Source organism: Cupressus sempervirens, chromosome 7, assembly GCF_028749045.1.
Source record: "Cupressus sempervirens isolate cs-2001-9-10 chromosome 7, ASM2874904v1, whole genome shotgun sequence".
Lineage (NCBI taxonomy): Eukaryota > Viridiplantae > Streptophyta > Pinopsida > Cupressales > Cupressaceae > Cupressus > Cupressus sempervirens.
The window spans coordinates 834,828,342-834,848,170 of NC_143124.1; the positions used below are offsets into that span (position 1 = coordinate 834,828,342).

The 19,829-nt window shown below is 35.2% G+C and overlaps 1 protein-coding gene across 1 annotated transcript; it reads right to left on the bottom strand.

Annotated features, from left to right (window-relative positions):
• Nucleotides 1-1,306: 1,306 nt before the first annotated feature.
• On the bottom strand, nt 1,307-18,180 carry LOC149549975 (B3 domain-containing transcription factor VRN1-like). Its single transcript, XM_089794407.1, has 8 exons — nt 18,081-18,180; nt 4,059-4,127; nt 3,415-3,861; nt 2,894-3,332; nt 2,666-2,799; nt 2,100-2,460; nt 1,827-2,002; nt 1,307-1,591 (listed from the first exon to the last, which is right to left on the bottom strand). Exons 3-8 carry the CDS (start codon nt 3,565-3,567, stop codon nt 1,307-1,309), a joined length of 1,548 nt encoding a protein of 515 aa, XP_089650533.1. The 5' UTR covers nt 3,568-3,861; nt 4,059-4,127; nt 18,081-18,180.
• Nucleotides 18,181-19,829: the final 1,649 nt, after the last annotated feature.

Below are 19,829 nucleotides of genomic sequence, written 5' to 3' on the forward strand. Positions count from 1 at the left end.
ATTGCGTTAACATTGGATTAGGGATTGTCCCTTGGTACAAAGGGAAGAAAAAGTTTGTTGCATGAAACTTTGCAGAATTACAATACATAGCAATGGGCATGGCTACATGTAAGGCCATGTGGCTTCAAAAGATACTAGGTTGATTGATCAATGGAAGAAATCAATTGTTATTAACTAAGATATTTAGAATTACATCAAGCTATCTAAAAATCAAATATTCCATGATAGGTCAAATCATATTGACATTAGATACTATTTTATTAGGGATTGTGTATAACACGGATCAATTCAATTTACAATGTATATCTACATATCAACAAGTAGCATATATTCTAGCAAAGGTCGTGAATAAAGATTCTGTTGTAGAGAACAATTTTCTTGCTTAGAGCTTGAGGATTAAATTATATATATCTTGTCAATTGTTCTAGACTTGAGAGGCATTGTGTGGGGCATGAACACAAAGGAATGTGAATTGATATCAGTTGGGAGTCTAAGTTGTTGCCATTAGTGGCTCATCAATTCTTGAATGAGAAAGTATATGTAATGAATTAATGAGCTATATTGATACAAAAAATTATTGGAATTAATTGAGTTTTCAATTAGATAGAGAAGAGACTTTTAGTAGTGTAAGGAGAAAATTTCATCTTCTAAGTTCCAATAAGGGGTTCAACAAGTGGCAGAGGGAAATTGATTATTAATATTTCCAATATAGAAAAATTGTTGCAACAATTCCTTAATAGCAAGTTTGCTACTCCTATTAATAAAACACTTCAATCTTGAAAAACAATTTTCCCCATATTAAGCTTTTTCCAAAGACATTTGTCTAGATTATTTGTGTTATCTATGAATTTGATTTCTCTTCATTTTCTGCTGTAGTTTTTTGTTAGTGCTAACTCACTTTATGCAACTCATACCCACTTCAGCTAGTTAAAATATATATATATAATCTCAACTTCCTAACCTCTCCCACTAAATTATTTTATAGTCTACCACCTTTTTGTTTGAACAAAATGTTGTCCCTATAAACATTTTCTCAGAAGAAAAAGGAAGAAAGAAGCTGAATCAATGTGAATTGATTCAAAGAATATTTCTTGCCACTACTAACAACAACGATAATATATCAAAATTAATAATTATAGTTCAGATTTTTTAATCAATTAATCAAAACAAACTTGAACATCAAATTCAAGCACTCAAAACCTCTTTTTTAAATTTATTATTTTTTGATGAATAGTCCTTTTCAATTAATAAAATTTACCAAGATTACAATTCACAAAAAAAAACCAGAAAATATAAGATAAATTTATTATTTTATAAATGACTTTTCCCTCTTTTGCTCACGTGGGAAGACGTGCACTTTGTACATAAATTTGTCTTCATTCTTGTTCAGCTGCTCAAATATACTAGTGTCTCCTTCCTTTACATCGTTGTCATCTGTGAATAATTTCCACCCCCCACTAAATGTAGGGTACATGTTCTTAATAATAAATTTTACTTTCCACACCTTCCACTCTCCATTCAAAAGTAGTACTTCACATCTTTGAGTTGGAAATTGTATTGGGTAATCCCGTATTAGTCCTTTGTTAAACATCTGAATTACCAAACCATCACAAACAAAATCCGAATTACTTAATACATTCTTCTTAAGCTCCACAATTCACACAGATGCAGAAATACATCGTAGACCATTAGAGATCTAGCAGAAAAATGAATAACAAGAACAAATTGGCACTTTGTTAGATCTTTAATGTCGTTTTTCTATACCCTTTACTCCTATTTGAAATATATGCATATATGAACAAAGAAAGCAGAAAAATTGATCTTACTATATAATATTGTCGATTTACATTCCATGATTTCATAACCATTCTGCAAAATGGTTTATCTGATTTGAAAGAAGCCGCAGATTCCACAGGCGGGTCTTTCTGTTTTAAATCAGCAGATTCCATAGGGAGATCTTTCTGAGAGGAGAAACAATGCCCAGGGTTCCGGGATGAATGACCTGCGGAAAAAATTTGCTTTATTGTTACACAGATTTTCCTAAATGCAACTTACAGATTAAACAAATTCTATAAATTTTTGACAAAACTACTGCTTACCAAGAAAAGAGGACTTCCTTTTTCTTTTCTGAATTTTAGCCAGAGCTTCAGACTCGTGGTTATTTTCCTCATCAGAAACCAAGTCAATCGGCGATGTTTTATCTGCAGCTTTAGGAAAAATATGTACTTTGAAGATAAATTTGTTTTCATTGTTGTTCATCTGCTCAAAAACACAAGTGTCTCCTTCCTTCACATTGTTATCATGTATGAAATTTCTCCACCCCCCACTAAATGTAGGGTTATTGTGCTTCCTAACACAATTTATTTTCCACTCCTTACAGTCTCCATTCAAAAGTAATACTTCACTTTTCTGGTTTGGAAGTCGAATCATATAATCCTGTATTAAACTATTGGTGAACATCTGCATTACCAAACCATCGCAAAATCTGAGCTATTAAATACACTCTCTTAAGGTCCCCAATTCACATAAATGCATACATAAATGAAAAACAATTTAGTACTTTGTTAACTTGTTAGTGCGTCTTTCTACACCCTTGATTCCTAATTTAAATTTGAATATATATACACATATATACAATCAAAGAAAGCAGAGTATTTGATCTTACTAGATAACTATTTACATTCCATGATCTGATAACCATTCTGCAAAATGGTTTATCTGATTTTAAAGGAGGAACAGATTCCATAGGCGCGTCCTTCTGACAGGAGAAACAATTTCCAGGGTTATGGGACGAATGACCTGCAAAAAGAATTCGCTTTATTGTTAATACCAGTTCTTCTAAATGTTGCAAATTTAACAAGTTCCATATAGTTTTGACAAATATACTGCTTACCTCGAAATGAGGACTTCCTTCTTTTCTGTTTGTCAACCACGGCTTGAGGCTCATGGTTACTTTCCTCATCAGAAACAGAGTCAATCGACATTGTTTTTCCCGGTGTTTCATTTAAACTGCACATCTTGTTAGGAGCGGATTTCTTATTTGAATCGATGTTTGGTTTTTCAAAATCAACAACACTGGCACTTTTTGCACACCCGGACCTTCCAAACATGTGAACCTCCATGTACAACCTCGCTGTGTAGTAAAACACAACAAAATCTCCCATTTGCAGGCTGTGGTAATGGACGAATTTTTTCCACCCATCTCCTCGAAATTCCAGTTTACTATTTATATTCGATAATTCGATCTTCCACTCCCGTCCATCTGGGCCTTGCAATACCATATGTTTGTCTTTTTCATTTATGAGTTCAGAAGCAAATGCAGGAGGAACGCACTGCAAGAAACATACACTACAGAGTTTGTAAAAGAGACCTAAAAGGAAAAAATGATTGTAGAAGTAACCATACAAAACTCACCAGTTTTTCTTCAAAGTCCCCAAGAAGAACTTTGAAAAAGGAAGCAGAGCCATCAAAGCACCGTTTATCATGGTATTTTCCATGTCTTTTAAAACACTTTTGACTGCATTCTCTGCATGGTATAAACAGTTCCCCTGTTTCTTCATCCTCCATGGCAAACGTACATGCAAAAGCCTATAAGAATCAAGGCAGACGAGGACAGGGTGAACGAGACCTTTACACTGAATGTTGAATGACACCAAGATCATAGAGTCAAACTTCTATGGTGCAGCTACTGGCTGAGCGTTCATGTGTATGGTTTTCACAATGTTGGGTGGGAACAAAACCCCCTCTCACATCAATGAATATACTGTCTGAAACGGCTGATGTGCACTTGAGTTTGGTAGATGTGAAGTTTGAACAAATGAATATACATCAATGTTGATTGGGACTAATACCTGCTCTGACCTGAAGAAAACAGATTGCAGTCAACGATGATGTATTTTCTCGTAATCATGAAGAAAGTTACCTCATGAACACACAAGGTCAAGAAACCAATATTAAACATATTTCCCAACACTCGCAATAAGCGCAGACAGAGCATATGGCAGAGGACGGGAAGAAAAAAACTAGCTGAATATTTATTAACACCAAGTAAAATGTACCTGTAATGCCATACACCCTTCCACAATCAAGTAATGTCCAGCCCTTCCACTTGGAGACTTGGCTAGTTTCTATACTTCAAGAGAAACAATTTTAAACCAGAAAAGAACTTTGAAGTAGAAAAGGCAGATACCAAGAAATTTGCTAAATGTCAGAAACATATAGAAAGGGTTCAAATTTTTGGAAAGGAGAAATGCTTCCAGGAGATAGAAAAGGATTTCTGACCTAACAGAACATGTTTCTAATTGTCTAGATTTGTTTAACTTTGTGTTCAAATTACCATTCTGCATTTGCAAAATCCATTCAGAGAATTAGCATGAAAAAAGAGGAGCTGAAGGTATATATGGAATAAGAATCAGAAGATTGAAAGCTGATATGTTCATTCTATTGTAGGCTTTAGAACGGAGCTACATATTGCTGTTTATTCATTGTAGTTTGTGGGGAAAATCATCATAGTTTTAGATTGCCACACGCTTGGTTACATAACTTGTCATTAATTATACATTATCTAATATCTCAACCTAGTTTAATTACTTATTTTATACCTTTTCTTGTACTGTATATATTTCCACCATAACATCTATGTTTTATAACCAATAATTCTGAATAAATTATGTTGCTGTCCTTCTGTCTTAAACAAGCATTGACCAATATTTATGAAACGAACATTCCATCTCAAGCCATTCAGAGATCAGCTGTGAAAAGTTGGACAACATTATTTCTCGGCTCAAAAAATCTGCTGTGAATGTAAGCATGATCTCTTGAACCATTGTATATCACAATTGATTGATTCTGAAAACCAATGTAGAGGATATGACATTTGTTGTCACAACCCACTCTCCCCTTACCCAAATAAATTAGTACCCCACTCCACGTGGAGGGAGAATGAATCGACTTCCTAAATTAAAAATTAAGATAATGTTAATAACACCTAAAATTAACCATAAAGAACCGTTAACAAAACAGAATAGGTCAGTTCCATCCGTACTGTTGGAAGAGTGGTGTTAAAATAGGGTTTGGGAATAATGAAACACACATATACATAGCCAAGCAAAGGAAGGAGAACGGCAAGAAGGTGAAAGTGAGGGGATTGGCAGTTGGGGAAACACAGTGACAAGGGCGGCATTCAACGAAAGAGGACTGTAGGAGGAAACGACAGCAATCAGGGGTCTTCAGATTTCAGGTTCTTTCTAGTTAATGTCTTCCTCTGTCTATATCTGCATTTGCTTGTGAATCTCTTGAGAAAGAATTGCTTAGTGAATGCAATTTCTTAACTTATATGCCCTGTTCTCTTAAATCGTTTTTGGAAATCTGCACATATTTAACGTCTGGCTTGAAATTTAGAAGAGACCCCAATTTTTGCTAGGGCTCGGGTACGGATCAATGGGAAATATTTTTTAAAATAACAATATTAACTTGGAACGTTACTACCATTCTTGCATTGTTTTTAAACCCTTACGCTGTCACAGTACATGATGATGCTTTTGAACATGGTGTCTGCCTCCATTGTTGGCGTTGCTTTAAACAAGGTGTCGAGACTGTCAAGGCTTAGGAAGACAAGACAGTTACCTTTCAATGAATGTCACTACTATGTTCCTGCTTAAAAATGTTAATGCTGCTACATTGGAAATCTTATTGCCGTGCTGTTGACAACCTTAATGCTGTTAATCTTGAAACGTTATGCTGGAACTGTAACTACTGTATACATCAACACTGTTACCCTTATTTCGTTCAGTTCATATTAAATTGCTGTTCTTTAAAATGGTATGGTGATACTTTTCCTTTTAACATTGGAGGCTTTATGTTGTTTTTGATGTTGAACAGTTGTCACAAGTTATTTAACATTCAAACTTTTTTGCTGCCACTTGGTAAACATTAAAATGTCATGGCAGATAATGAATGCCTGTTGATGATGTATCTTTAAAATGATTTTTGTCTTTACCTGTGGAGAACCCACACTGACATTTCACTGTAGATATAATTATAAAATGGGTTCTAAAAGTACATTGCTATTACTGTAACGTTGTTACCATAAACTGGATGGCATTAAATTGTTATGAGATAGGAGATTTGGACACAGAGTTTTGTACTATTCACTCTTCTTAGAATAAAATGTTACTTCACTGTACCTCAAAACCACTTAATGATTTTGAATTCTCTTGGTACCCCCCTGTTTTTTCGTAAGGTGTTGCAAGTTATCTTGTCTGTTACCAGCGTGTCAAGCTATGTAACACAGATAAATATATTAAGCTTAAGGCAACCATAATGGTTATTTTCTGAATATATAGATTCAGCAACTAAACCATGGCTGAATCTTACTTATAGATGATAAATCCTGGACTTTTGTTTAGTTGGGCTGATCTATAACATAGAAATCGGAAGTGTAATTTTCTATAATTCATTTCAGTAGTATTGTGATATGCTGATATTGAGCTATAACTTTTGAACCAGGACCTTATTGCAAGAAAACTTCCTAAGACTTGATGTAATTGTGTTGTTGAGAGTTACATGAAAATGTTGCTTTTGCCAAACTTATTTAAACTCAATCTATTATACCTGCAGTAGTGATAGGATTAGGCAATCTATTTTATATAAACTGCAGTAATAATGTGATCCACAATTACTTGATGGGAGTTTAATTAAGGGTTGTACTAGTTTTCTCTTGTGTAAATTGATTGAACATGAAAACTTAAAGAGCTGTGTTGCTCCTTCCAGAGCTCTAAGTACAAAATGGGCTTTATACAGAAATATATTAAGAAAAGTAAATTATGGAGCTTTTGATATCTTCAGTAACTAAACCTCGCTACAAGAATAGTATTGCTATGATCAATTGAACTATCTGACAATTAAAACTTGTGGATTCCAATGTTCATCATTCTAGTAATTCTATGTTTAGTTATAGTTTGATTTTTCCACTTTTATGTTATTGGCTCTTTTCCACATTTTCCGGTTGATGATGATGTAGCACAGTTAGTCTAGAATTGGTAATATATGATGTGTGCACCGTGAGCATTATAGATGCATAATCATATTAGTTAGTTGGCTTGTTTCATGTGAAATAAATAATTGGATTAAGAGCATTGCCTACATTGGATTAGATATCTGGTAATATTGAACATAGAGATAAGTTAAGTGTTGATATGGAAATATTTAGAGGTGAAGTCCTTTATTTTTTGAAAGAGTTTTCCTTACAAGGTGTGATATGCCTTCCTGATGGAATTATGAGAAGACACCTATCAAGCTTTATAAATTTTCCTATATAATTAAATGTAGACTATGTGTTGCACAATTCCATTACTCTTCTAAGTTTTACTTGTTTAGACTATCTCGTTGCCAAGCTGGGTATCTTTCATGTCAGGAAAGATTCCAGGGAAACTTGACAGCTTCGTGGTAGGGTGGAAAAGCACTCCTACAATATTCTCGCCCTTGTGTTCTTAGACAGGTTTTGGAGCTCTTTTCAACTTGGTTGTCATGGTTAGACCACCTGGTGTCTGGTATTTGGTAATCTGGTAACGAATTTATAGTTTCTTTTTAACTTGAATATATATATGTATATGTATCAATTTAATTAAACTTAATGATAGTTAATCAACAAATGCTGACTAGTCAATATTCAAAAGACTTCGACTCTCATTGATTTTTCCGAAATTTATGGAGATGGCTGATGTGGCATTGGTTTTGCAGGGGCAGTCCTTACATTTGTATGCACGATTGGAGCATCTGATTTGTACTATTTGATCTCATACGTGTGAGCTATTATTATTCAAAATTAAAACTGAGTGATCCATTTCATAATCAAAATGCTTGCACTTTCTCTGAAAATCTAGACTCTCAGTCATTTATTTGGTAAACAATTATATAACTTGGCACAAAAATAGTCCTCCGTTCTCAAATCTTCTTTTTACTCAGTATCTCCTAGCAGGACTTGAGATATTGCGTTTGTCCTTTTTTAATCTATACTCCCTTTTCTACTTCGTCTACCCTAATATCATTAGAATGGGATTTAATCTTATGAATGTAAGTATTTCCAAGCCCTAGGGAGGTGTATGTGACCCATAACAAGTTAAGGCCAGAGAATTAGATTTCATAGAGGGCAGTTTTAACCTCTTATCATGTCCATGCCAAAACACTGGACAATAAGGTTGATTTTATACTTCGATATTATGTAAGCCCTTTTATATTTCAGAATCTATATGCTAGAATTGTTTTATTTCTATTGCTCTGCCCACTCCCTCCTTTCTATCCATTTTTTCTTTTTAAAAATGGACTACATGTTGTGACCGCCAATCACCATTGCCCCAGCCGGGGGCCCCCCCTTTCTGTTTTTTAAAAATTTTGTTGCCAGCTTTTTTTTCCTTCTTCCACGGAGCACAGTTTTGAAGAAGTCACGGAAAAAGCTAAATCCCTCATTCCTTGAAAATTCCGCTTTCTATAAAGCATGGAGCGCAAATCCAAAGAAGTCAAGGAAAAAACGAAATCCCTCATTCCTTGAAAACCCCGACGCGAAAATCGTGGAGCACAATCTTAGTGAGGCATGGGAATAATATCATTGAAGCAATGGATATCCAATGAAGCCAGAATAGTGGAAAATTTTGAAGCTTGCAGGTCAAATCGGGGTGATCATGAGTACCGACTAAAGATTTTTGAAAGACGCCAAACAATCCCTACCTGTCATTGCTTTGGAGTCAGTGTTTGAAGTCTCCACTCTTGTCAACAGCACACTCACCTCTACTGTGCTACCTCAGATAAAGGTGTCCTCCAAGTATGGAGGAGTCATGCTATGGGCTAAGTACAATGACGAGCAAACCGGTTATAGCTCAGGATTAAAGCTTCTATCTGATCAACTTTGTTTCAGTTCCCACACCAAATAGTAATGAGGCGACTCATCACACAATATTTTCAGTTAGTATATCAATGGCTTCTTCTTTTGCTTCCCAGATTGAATATGTGTTGAGCCTGCATCTTTGCCTAAACAATGCTAGTCCAGCGCGAAGGTGGGCTTGATTGTGTGGCAGACTTTTCAGAGGATAATCTATATTGTAGTCTGCCCAAAGTTAAATGCATTTCTAACACAAAGAGCTGCCATTGCTACTCTATACATGTTTATTATGGTGAATGGAAGGTTCAGAAGGAGGCGGAAGAGAAAAACTTGATCCTTATACACACGATTACTCTATTTTGGGATTCAGGATTCTCGAAAATCATGGAGCGCAGGTCAGCGGAACCAAGGGAATGGTCAACTAATGAAAATCTCCAATAATTTTAAAATTGCATATCCCTCATTCCTTGAAAAAGCCAATCCCTAAAATTTTGGAGCACAATCGTGAGGAAATGAAGAAATGTTTTGATGAAAGAATTTATCCTTCATTCCATAGAAACCTCGTTCTTGCATTCAGAAAAAGCCAATTCCACAATTTGAAAAAATGCAAATCCAAGGAAGTCGGGGAAAGAATAAAATCCTCCACTCCTTCAAAATCCCGACCAGCAAATCATGGAAAAGATCGCTTTGGACTACGGAATGCAGTTGTGGCAGAGAAATATTATCATTGAAGCAATAGACATCCAATAAAAAACCGGAATATTGAAAATTTTGAGGAAAAATCCAAACTTTAAAGCAAGAGAGTGAAAATTCTTATGAAGTGAAAATTGGATTCAGAGGAGAAAAGCGAAAAAATAATTTTTCCTTCAGAAAAAGTTTTTTGGATTTACATTTAGAAAATTAAATATTAGTTTTACTAATATTTAATTTGATTTCTTTTTAAAAATGGAGAAAAAGTTGCAAAAGAATTTGATTTTTTTTCATTTAAAAATGGAAATTAATTGAATATTGATTTTTTTTTTAAATTGATATTTAATTAATAAAACTATAAAAAAAAAATCAAAATAGAAGAGTACTTAGCTTCATCATGAAGCTAAGAGCATAAAAAATAGCAACTTTTTTAATCAAACAGCAAAAAGTGACAAGTGGCACAAAAAATGGAAACCTTAATGGTTAAGTAAAGCAGCTGCTTAATTTTAGTCTGCAGCTTTAAAGGCATTTTTTTTTAAGGATGATTTATATAAGAAACCCTCTCATTCATTCAGGCTCACACAGAAATTTGAAAAGCAAATCAAGAATAGGAGTAAGATTTGAGGAGTTCAAGGGAACAGATTTTTTGAGAAATTTTCTGAAATTGTTGAGGAATTTTCTAAGAATTCACGACAGAAGATTTTGAATCCCATCAGAAAGGAATTTTTTTTGTAGAGAGTGAATCTTGAAAGGAGTATGGAAATTTTGGCGAAAATCCAAAATCTTTGTCTTATGGACAAGTTGTATCTGTTGTTTTAAAATACTTTCCTTGCATAGTCTTATGTATGTACATTTTCTATTTTGCAGGAAAGGAAAATGGCAGAGCCCAGGGGAACAAGAGAAACGCGAGGACAACTGATAAAGAATGAAAGGAGAGGATTCTATCCTGAATCCAAAATTGTGTCAAAGTGGGCAGAAATCGGAGATACAAGCCTCGGCGGCCTTGATTTGAAAGATTTCAACCGGAGAATGCTCGGATACAATGACCATCAACCGACACACCTAGCCACAAGAATTGTGAGAAGTGGAATTTTTGCTGCAGCTGCTTTCCCCCCTCCTTTCCTTCTTTTCAGCATCTAGAATTGATCGTAGAATGTACTAAGCACTACAGTCCTAGAGACAGAACCATCCGGGATTCTGAACGAAATATTCTGGCAGATTTTTCTCCGGCATCCATTTTTGAAGCATTTGGAATTCCTTCAAATCCAAGGATGGTCACAAAAACACAAGAGCAAGCACTGAGAATCTATACATCTGGAATCAATTTTTGTGAAGAAATAATCAACAAAAAATGGCTGAAAAAGAATAGACCGCATCAGTCCAAGATTCCTAAAGAAATAGTATGGCTTGACTTGCAGAGGGAATATAGTGATATGGTCATGATGTTGAGTCGCATATTTGGCATGCCTTATTCTTATAGGTTTGAATCTTGGATGTGGTATTTTGTTGAGCAGGTAATGGAGGAAGGTGACAGAATAGATTGGGCTGGGCTCATAAGTGATAACCTAAATGAACAGTTGATGAATCTAGAGCATACAAAGAAATTTTACATGAGCTCCTATGTCATCTACATGCTAGCACGAAGGACAAGTTATGATGGACTACGATGCAAAGGACCAATTGGAAGCGGAAGCCAACACCTCAAAGTCCACGAATGTTACTCGCAGTTGCATTTGTATTCAAAGGATGATTACATGAGGGTTAATGATATATTTTCCATGCGCATGGTAAGAACACTACAAAAGAGGCCACATGTAAGAATGTCAATAGGTGCAATGAAGTTGGTTGAAGAATATGGTGCCTGGTTCATTCAGTTTCCTACCTTTTCATACATCCGAGTTCAAGGATTCTCCACGGAGCCATACAAACTTCTCAGGTATCCAACAGATAAGATGGTCTTGTTAGAGCTTACTCGACAACTTACTGCCTATGACAAGATTCAGAAAGGGAAGAAGAAGTTGGGATTGCAATTTCCAATTTCCATAGGAGAAGGAAAAACTGAGGTATGCCCATGTCTAAAAGCTGTAGAGAAATCATCAGATGAGCTCCACTTCTTTCGCCTTCCGCTTTATCCAAAGAGGAACGATTTTGATCCTTTCAACAAGATCTCATCAGTAGGAGGGTCAAAGTACCAACACAAAGTTCACCTTGAAGACTTTTGGGCAAATGCAGTAGATGAGAACAAGATTAGAAAAAGACTGCATTCAAGACTACCATTGAACATTATTAGAACATGCAACATATTCAAGGTTCCTGATCAAATGGAGGAGGACCCAAATGTGATGCGAAAAGGATTCAATCCAGAAAAGACAGCTCAACCATTTGATTGGAAGAAGAAAGAAATTACAGATCTCGAAGCCCTTTCAAAACCAGTCTTAGATTTTACAAAGTGGTGGATTGAGTGTAAGCTTGAAAAACTAGTTGCACCAGTAAATGGATTCACATATAGGTTGCTTGGCCACAGACCACTTAGGGATGAAAGATCAAGACAAATATCTGAAGGGACTGTTGAAGAAAGGGGAACTCCATCTGAAGATGTAGGAACCAAGAAAGGGAAGGAGGTACCTCGAGAAAAGCATCCTAGGATTGAGGAAGTCATCCAAGAATCTCAAAATAAGAAGCAGAAACACGGAGATGCTCCCTCTTCTCCAAGTCGAACTCCAAGTGTCCAAGAGATAGAAACCTTTGAAAGGCAGGATGTGGGGACAAGTATAAGGAGATTTGAGCAAGAAGAGAATTTGGATAGGCCAATTCATGATAGGTTGAGTATAAATGCTTATGAAAAATCCATGCAAGAAAGAGGGAGAGATCAAGATATTGATATAGAAGAAAGTCTTGCCATGATCTTAGAGCGAGAAATGATTAATGATGGAGATGGTCCACTAGAGGAAGAAACTCCAGGGGTAGCAATACATCTTTCAAGTGTCGAAGCTATAGTTCCTGAGGTTACAATGGATAGTCCAGGAGGTGAAGAAGAGATTGACATTCGAGCGGTCCAAAGGAAAGAACAATTGGTAATTCCGGGGGACCAAAGTATACCCATTCTGGAATGGTTGAGACAACGAATTCAATTGCATCAACAAAAGGAGATTGATCCAGCAATTGAATTACAGGAAATTTTGGACCGATCAAAAGAACAAGGGAAAGCAAAAAGATATACTAAATTCATTAGAGGAGAATCAGGATCCAGAATCTTGCAGATTGCGACTCCCATAGTTGACAAAGGGAAAAATCAGATTACTCCAGATGAATATCATGTTACAGAAGTAAATCTTGGTCGGGCCTCCCGAGAGCAAATATTAGAAGAATTTGATGACTCCACATAGGCTTTGAAGGATAGGCTAAAGAAAGCAGAAGAAGGGTATGAAAAGCAAAAAAGAGAAATTCGGGCCTTATGTCAGTACATAAATAACTTGCCTCATCCAGTAAGAGAGGAAGGTCCATCATTTGTCCCTCCAACAGGTGTTTCCAGTGAAGTGGTAAGTGATATTGATAGAATCAAGCAGATTGCTCAAGGTGCAAAGGTTTGGATCGAAGGAATTCAAGAGTTAGCCTTCAAACATGCAGAAGAATTAGTGCAAGTGCACAATAGGGCATTGGCTGCAGTCTCTAGGATTCAGTGCATGGAGGAATCATGGGTGGATAAGCATATTTACCAAGAAGAGGTGATTGCCGACATTCAAAGTCTGATGGATACCCCAAAGCAAGAATTGATTGATGGTCGAGTTATTAGCAAGGGGGATTTCTATGATTTTATTCGATGGTACAGTGCAGTGATCATGGCTAAGGAAATGTTCGAGAGCTTTACCAGGGAATCCAGTCAATGGAAAAAGATTGTTGATAACATCAAGCAAGGAATATCAAATGCAGTTTCATCCTTGTTATCACAAAGATTAGGGGAAGAGGAAATGACAACTGATAATCTAAAAGTCAAGCTAGAGGAATTCTTTCAGCTAAACGTATATGGAAGAGATGATTTTGAGAACTTCTCCATCTTCTCAAATACAATGCACACTACTAAGGACTTACCACCAGATTGGGATGAAAGCTTGGGAAAAGCAGAAAGAGCAATTGCAGTTCTAGAATTCAAGCAAGAATCTGCACCAAGCATCAGAACAGAGGAGTTGGAAATAGTATTAGATCAATTTCGATCTTTCAGGTGAAAAAATCAAGGATAGATGCATTAAATGCAGAGTGGGTATGCATAGGGATCATTTATTACACCCACTCCTTAAATTAGCATGCATGGTGGGCATTTATTACCCACTACAGTAGTGGATTCCTTATGGCATTAATGTAGATTCCTTTCCATTGCCCTAACCCTAATTAGGGCTGATGTGGTATGATCTCGGCCATCAGTTATTGTGATCATTCGGGCCAACCATTGTAATCAAGGACCTATATAAAGGCCTCATTTCTCATTTGTAAAGGGGGAGATTTTTATGAGATTGTTGCTATGAGTTACTGAGATAATAAAGTTTTCATTGGAGTTTGGTGAATACTTGACGTATCTTAGTTCTTGCTTATTCTCCTAAAATTTCTTCAAGTAGATTAAGTTTAGCATAGTCAATGTGTGGTGATTACAATGGAGAATATGATGGTGTATTGATGAATTCCTTTGGTTCATATTTTTGGTGTTTTAGTGATTCTAATTCGTTGTGTAAAGTTAGCCTGAACCTCTTTCATGCATATGCTCAACTTCTATCATTTGTATACATTGTTCTTTATGATGGTGTATGCGGTGATATGAAAATCTTTGGCATAACCCTTGAAGATTGCACTGGTTCATGCTTAGTTGTAGTATAACTTGGCGAAGCTGAATTCAGTAAATTGAGGAATTTGTCCACTAGAATACTATTTGTTGTTATCACTACCCTTAGGATTAGAATAGAATTCCTGAACCCCATCCTATTTAATTTCTACATATTCTGTGAAAAATATAAAAAAAAAAGCGTTTCATTGCAAAACTTTAAGATAGCTCCCACATCCAGTATGGCTTGAAATGAATATGAATAAACACGTAAAGCCCCTTGTGATCATCAGCAAATCACATCAACCACCGATCTTATCCACAGTCAAGACCTGGCATTAAAGGAACCTTGAAGTCATTGTATGATCTTCTAGCAATCTTAGCATACACAAGACTTTATTCAAGAGAGGATAAGATATTTCGGTATTTTGTTCTACTGTTTGGTGAGTCATAAAACACACATCAACACTACACTCATCCATTAAATTTCTGAAAGAAGAGAAAAAAGAGAGAAGAGATCTATCTTCGATTGGCTGAGCTAAGAGATTCTAAGCCATTTTTAAATTCCATTTTTTATGCCTCCTCTACCATCTGATGTGTGAGATTAATTCTGTGGGGAAATTGCTAACAGTAACAAGGTTTACATAAGATAGTATGTGAACTCAGCTTGTTCACTGGGGTTGTTAGATTGAAAGGAATGGATAAAGAATGAGAACGGCTGGATTGATCACACTTTCGTGTTTGCTACAATCAATGCTAGATGGCATTGAGATATTGATCACTGTTTATATAATCTATCGTTGAGATGTACCAAGATGAAGTGTGTTATCAAAAAAAAGTTGTAGAGGTATGATTCTGAGTACAGAGACAATGGAGAAAGATATTAAAGCTGTGAAATGCACAGGCTAGATGCTTGCACTTGGGACACCTCATTCTTCTGCTTTCCATTTCTTATTGATTTTTGAAGTTCTGAGCTGAAGGGTATTTTTTTGAGGGAGCGTTAGTGAGGCACAAGTGTCATGTATACAGGTAACAGTATGAAAGCGCCTCCGAGTTAGTTTAATTGCTTTTTCAATCTCGTTTCCCTAAAGATAATTGCATTTGGCAATCAGAGGCACACATCTCCAAGGCTAATGTCAAGTCTTCTCATCTTTGCAATAAAAGCTTATGTGGGATTGAATGGATAAATGACATGGTGGAAGCAGTCTATGGGATATACTAAATAGCACACACTTCATAATATTTTCTTAAAATCACAAGACAATTGAAACTTCTTCGAGTCTTTTTTTCTAAATTTTGATCAATAAGTTTATTAGACTGTTTATCTGTATTTCTTTAAATAAGGCACCTAAATTGTCAGCTTCCAAAATATCTTCATAGCTAGAGTGGATGTTTTTGTATGTTAGACACTACGATAAAATGTTGCTCTATCTCTAGCACTCCTATATTGCAAAATAGACATATTTTGTATTTTCAATCTTCCTTAGGTATCATGCATCTACCCTATGTCATTCCTCAAAGGGTAAGAACTTTTCCTAAGTTGCGATATAAGTAGTTTTACTCCCCATTTAATATTTGTTCTAACGTACGCTTTCTTCTTATGATCCTTATGAGTTAAATTCTTTGATGCTGTAATTTTATGTACACCCATTTATTTTCACTATGTAACATTCCTGAATTTTTCCGTCACAAACTTCTCTATTTCTTCATTTGTCCAGAGTCTCTAGACATTCATGCTTATTAAAATTCTATTTTTTCATCCATTTGAAATTTGTTTCATCCACATATCCTTTCTTCTATTTAGTCTTTGATCCCTAATCTATTTAAATTTTAGTCCAATGACTTTTTTCCATACCTTAAGTTTTTTTTAAAAATAATTTAACCATACTTATCTATTATTATCATATTCTTTCCTTTATATCAATAGGATTTGGGGTGTCACTTGCGCTAAGTAGACTACCTGAGGTTGTTTAGCTTATTTGGTTGCACAAATTTTATTGCTTATATGCAACTTTGATAGACAATGTTAAATAACAAACTAAACCAATGTATTTGCATCCATAACATATTCATATTCATATTATTATTATTAAAAATACTACCCAAATTATATTCATTAATACAACTTGTGGTCATATGTTATTGATAATATTCAACTAATTTATTAACAATATAAGAATATGCAAGAATAAGCAAATAGTGTTAATAAATTGTTTGAAATTTTGAATCACTCGTCAAATTTTGAATTACTCATTCCCAATCTTTGGCAGACAGAAGGGAAATGAACTAAAACACATATCTTACCAAAGGGGCACATGGCTGTTTTTTCATTCCTCTTTATATTACTAGGGTGTAGTTTCCTATTTAGCCACTACTAGGGATATGTTGACAGAGGTTGGCTTATTCAAAAAAGACAAAGTTGGAATTGTCTTGTGAAAAAAATTTTAAATTAAATTCAATAATTAATTGAAAAACAGAATACAATAGTATTTGAAAGAATGCAGTTATTCTCCCAACAATATGCACTTTTCACTAAAATTTTAAAATTGGAAAACACAAGATATTTTAATGGTTTTTAACATTTTCTTCACCAACTTGCAATAAATTGTGAAGTTCTTCAATATGAGTGTGGAGAGTTGATACTTCCCTCTTCCTCTGACGTGGCTAGAAGCATTCTGCATACGTGGTGGTTAGGTGGCACGTTTCAAAATTTCTGTGGCACCTCTCGATTGTTCCACGTGTTACATATCGACTGCTCTGCGTGTTACATAGATAGGCATCAAATCTGATACGGCAATAGATTGTTTTGGATAGTTGTTGAGGTCCATTTCATACATAAACCCCAATTCAAATCGAAATATCCTTCAAGTCCGCGCGTTGTTAAAAATACCCAAATTTTCCCCTGCTACAACAGTTTACCTCATTCTTGCCAATGATCCGTTTGTACTTGTGATAATTTCCCCATTTCATAGCGGTTTACTTAACCCTCGTCATACACTCGTCTATTTATCTTAGTTAGCAACACAACGAAAGGAAACGACGGTTTATTCGTTTCTATTTTATTTTATGTTATGTTTTTTTTTCAGATTCTGAGATTTCTGTGTTTTCTGGAAACCACAGAGAGATATGGGTTTATCACCCAGCCAGATACATCAACGAGTTGGGCATTTGTCAAAACTGGGTATCCTTGGTGTAAGAATATGTATGTATATTATCTCTGGCTGGAATAACATGCCATAATAAATAATAAATGGTTCATGGGGTTTGTACACTCGAACCCTACCAGAAAGAGAAGAGAAATCCTGATGGGCAAACAAGTAACCGTGGTTGATAAATTTTTCATACAAACTATTCCATCAACATTGTTTCCTTGTATTCTTCTGTTTGATTTTATAAATATACGCATATACAGCACTGACAAGAATGAAGAATCTAGGAGGATGACCACCCTGCAATATGACATCATGGATTCCTTTAAGATCACTGCACAATCCTGATAGTCTAGGAATACTAAAAACGTGTATAAACCATTACAAGTTTTACACATATTGGAAGGGCACCCCAAAGTTCCTATTTAAAATCTTACTATGAATGACACATGACGGTACCAACTAGGAAACAAAGAGCAGAGAAGGAACTTATTTAGCCAAATAAATATTTGCACTCAACTAATTTTTGGTAAAAGAGTGAAGAAAAAGAGCCTACCTCTCAAACGCTAGTCTCGCATGGGGAAAACTCTGGCCGCAAACGTGGAATAAAAAATCAGCTGAATTCTTTTATCATATTTTTTCCTTGCCAACCAATTAGGCCTCGTTCAAAATAAGTGAAATCACTTTTTAAATATGTTCCACAATGCCTTAACCCTAAATACTTGGGTTGGGTTAAGATTTTGAAAATGGTCTAATGTGTTACATTTTGACTTTTGTTGATGGCTCTCAAGCTGACTTAGACGTTACAATTATTTAAAACACATTTGCTTTTAAAAGCGATAACTCGTGACAGCTTAAACTCGGCAACCGCTATGCTACCAACACTCACTCCGTGTTTCAATTAATTCCAAGGCATTAGAAATGCTAAACACAAGAGAAGAAGTATAAGAGAAATTAACGACGAAACTGAGACCTTTTTTTGAACTACTACGAAAGGAAATTAACTTGAACATTGCATAAAGAAATCATAGTTGTTTGCTTATCATTAGATTAAAATAATTACATGCTAATATATTATTATTTTACATACATAAGTCACATACTAATTTTAGAGCACTTAAGATTATATAGATAAATTGTATGCAAATTAATATCAAGTAAATATGAATAAAACCTGCAGCATAACTAAAAAATAATTTAAAATTAGTGTGACAAAATTCAAAATTCAAATAATTTGAAATTAGTGGGACATAATTCAAATTGGAGAGGGATGAAGAAATATATATATATAGAGAGAGAGAGAGAAATGTAAGGATTTAAAGGTACATGAGGGGAGTGATGTAGAGAGATGGATGGATAGAGAGTAGGAGATGTGTTTAGATAGGGAGGGGTGAGAAGAGGAAGATAGAGATAAAGATGAATATGGAGTGAGAGACTAGGGGAAAAATAGATCGAGAGTAGAGGTAGGTCAAGGTATAAAGATAGAAATAGATCTAGGAATATAGAAAGGGAGACATGGAGAGGATGAGATGACAAGGAAGATCTTAAATTGCAAAATAGATTAAAAGATAGGTAAGAGGATGTAGGGTGGTATCATAGAGAGGCTTAAACATCCATTCTCAAGGTAGATGAGATCCCATGAAGAAGAGAACTAATTATTAGAGGATCATTTCGAAAAAAAATTAGCAAAATGAGAACTCCTATTGTTAAGGGCAATATAATTTAGCACAAAAAAATGGTGGGGCTAGAATTTGCTACACCATCTTGAAATAGGTATAGATGTTTAGGAAGAGAGGGGGGGAGAGGGAGGGAGGAACGAATAGAAAGAGGGTGACATGTTTAAATATAAAGAGGGAGAAATAAGGTAAAATAAAAATGTCGATCAATGGTCCCATCTTTCCAATAGCTCTTGGACTACAAAATATTAAATATAATTGCAGCCCACTTTATAGCCTGGTCTTCCAAATAACTAATTTGTCTAATTAAACATTATGTCAACAAATTATTTATGATAGAAAGAGATTATTTCAATTTTCATCACATCGGTTAGATCTTAAGGGAGAGGATCAAGTTTAAAATATTTGAAAAAATGTTTACAACGCCCCTTCAACTTTTTTAGGCATACCCCCTCCATAGCACCTCATCTATAGTAAGGATGAGAGGGAGAGACAAATAAAACAACAAATACTTTGTTGATCCTCCATAACTATACAACATACCTATTGCACACTAAGATGCATTGCTTATTACAATACATATGAATTATCAACTAAACAAGGCTAAAATCCCAAGCTAACTCTAAGAT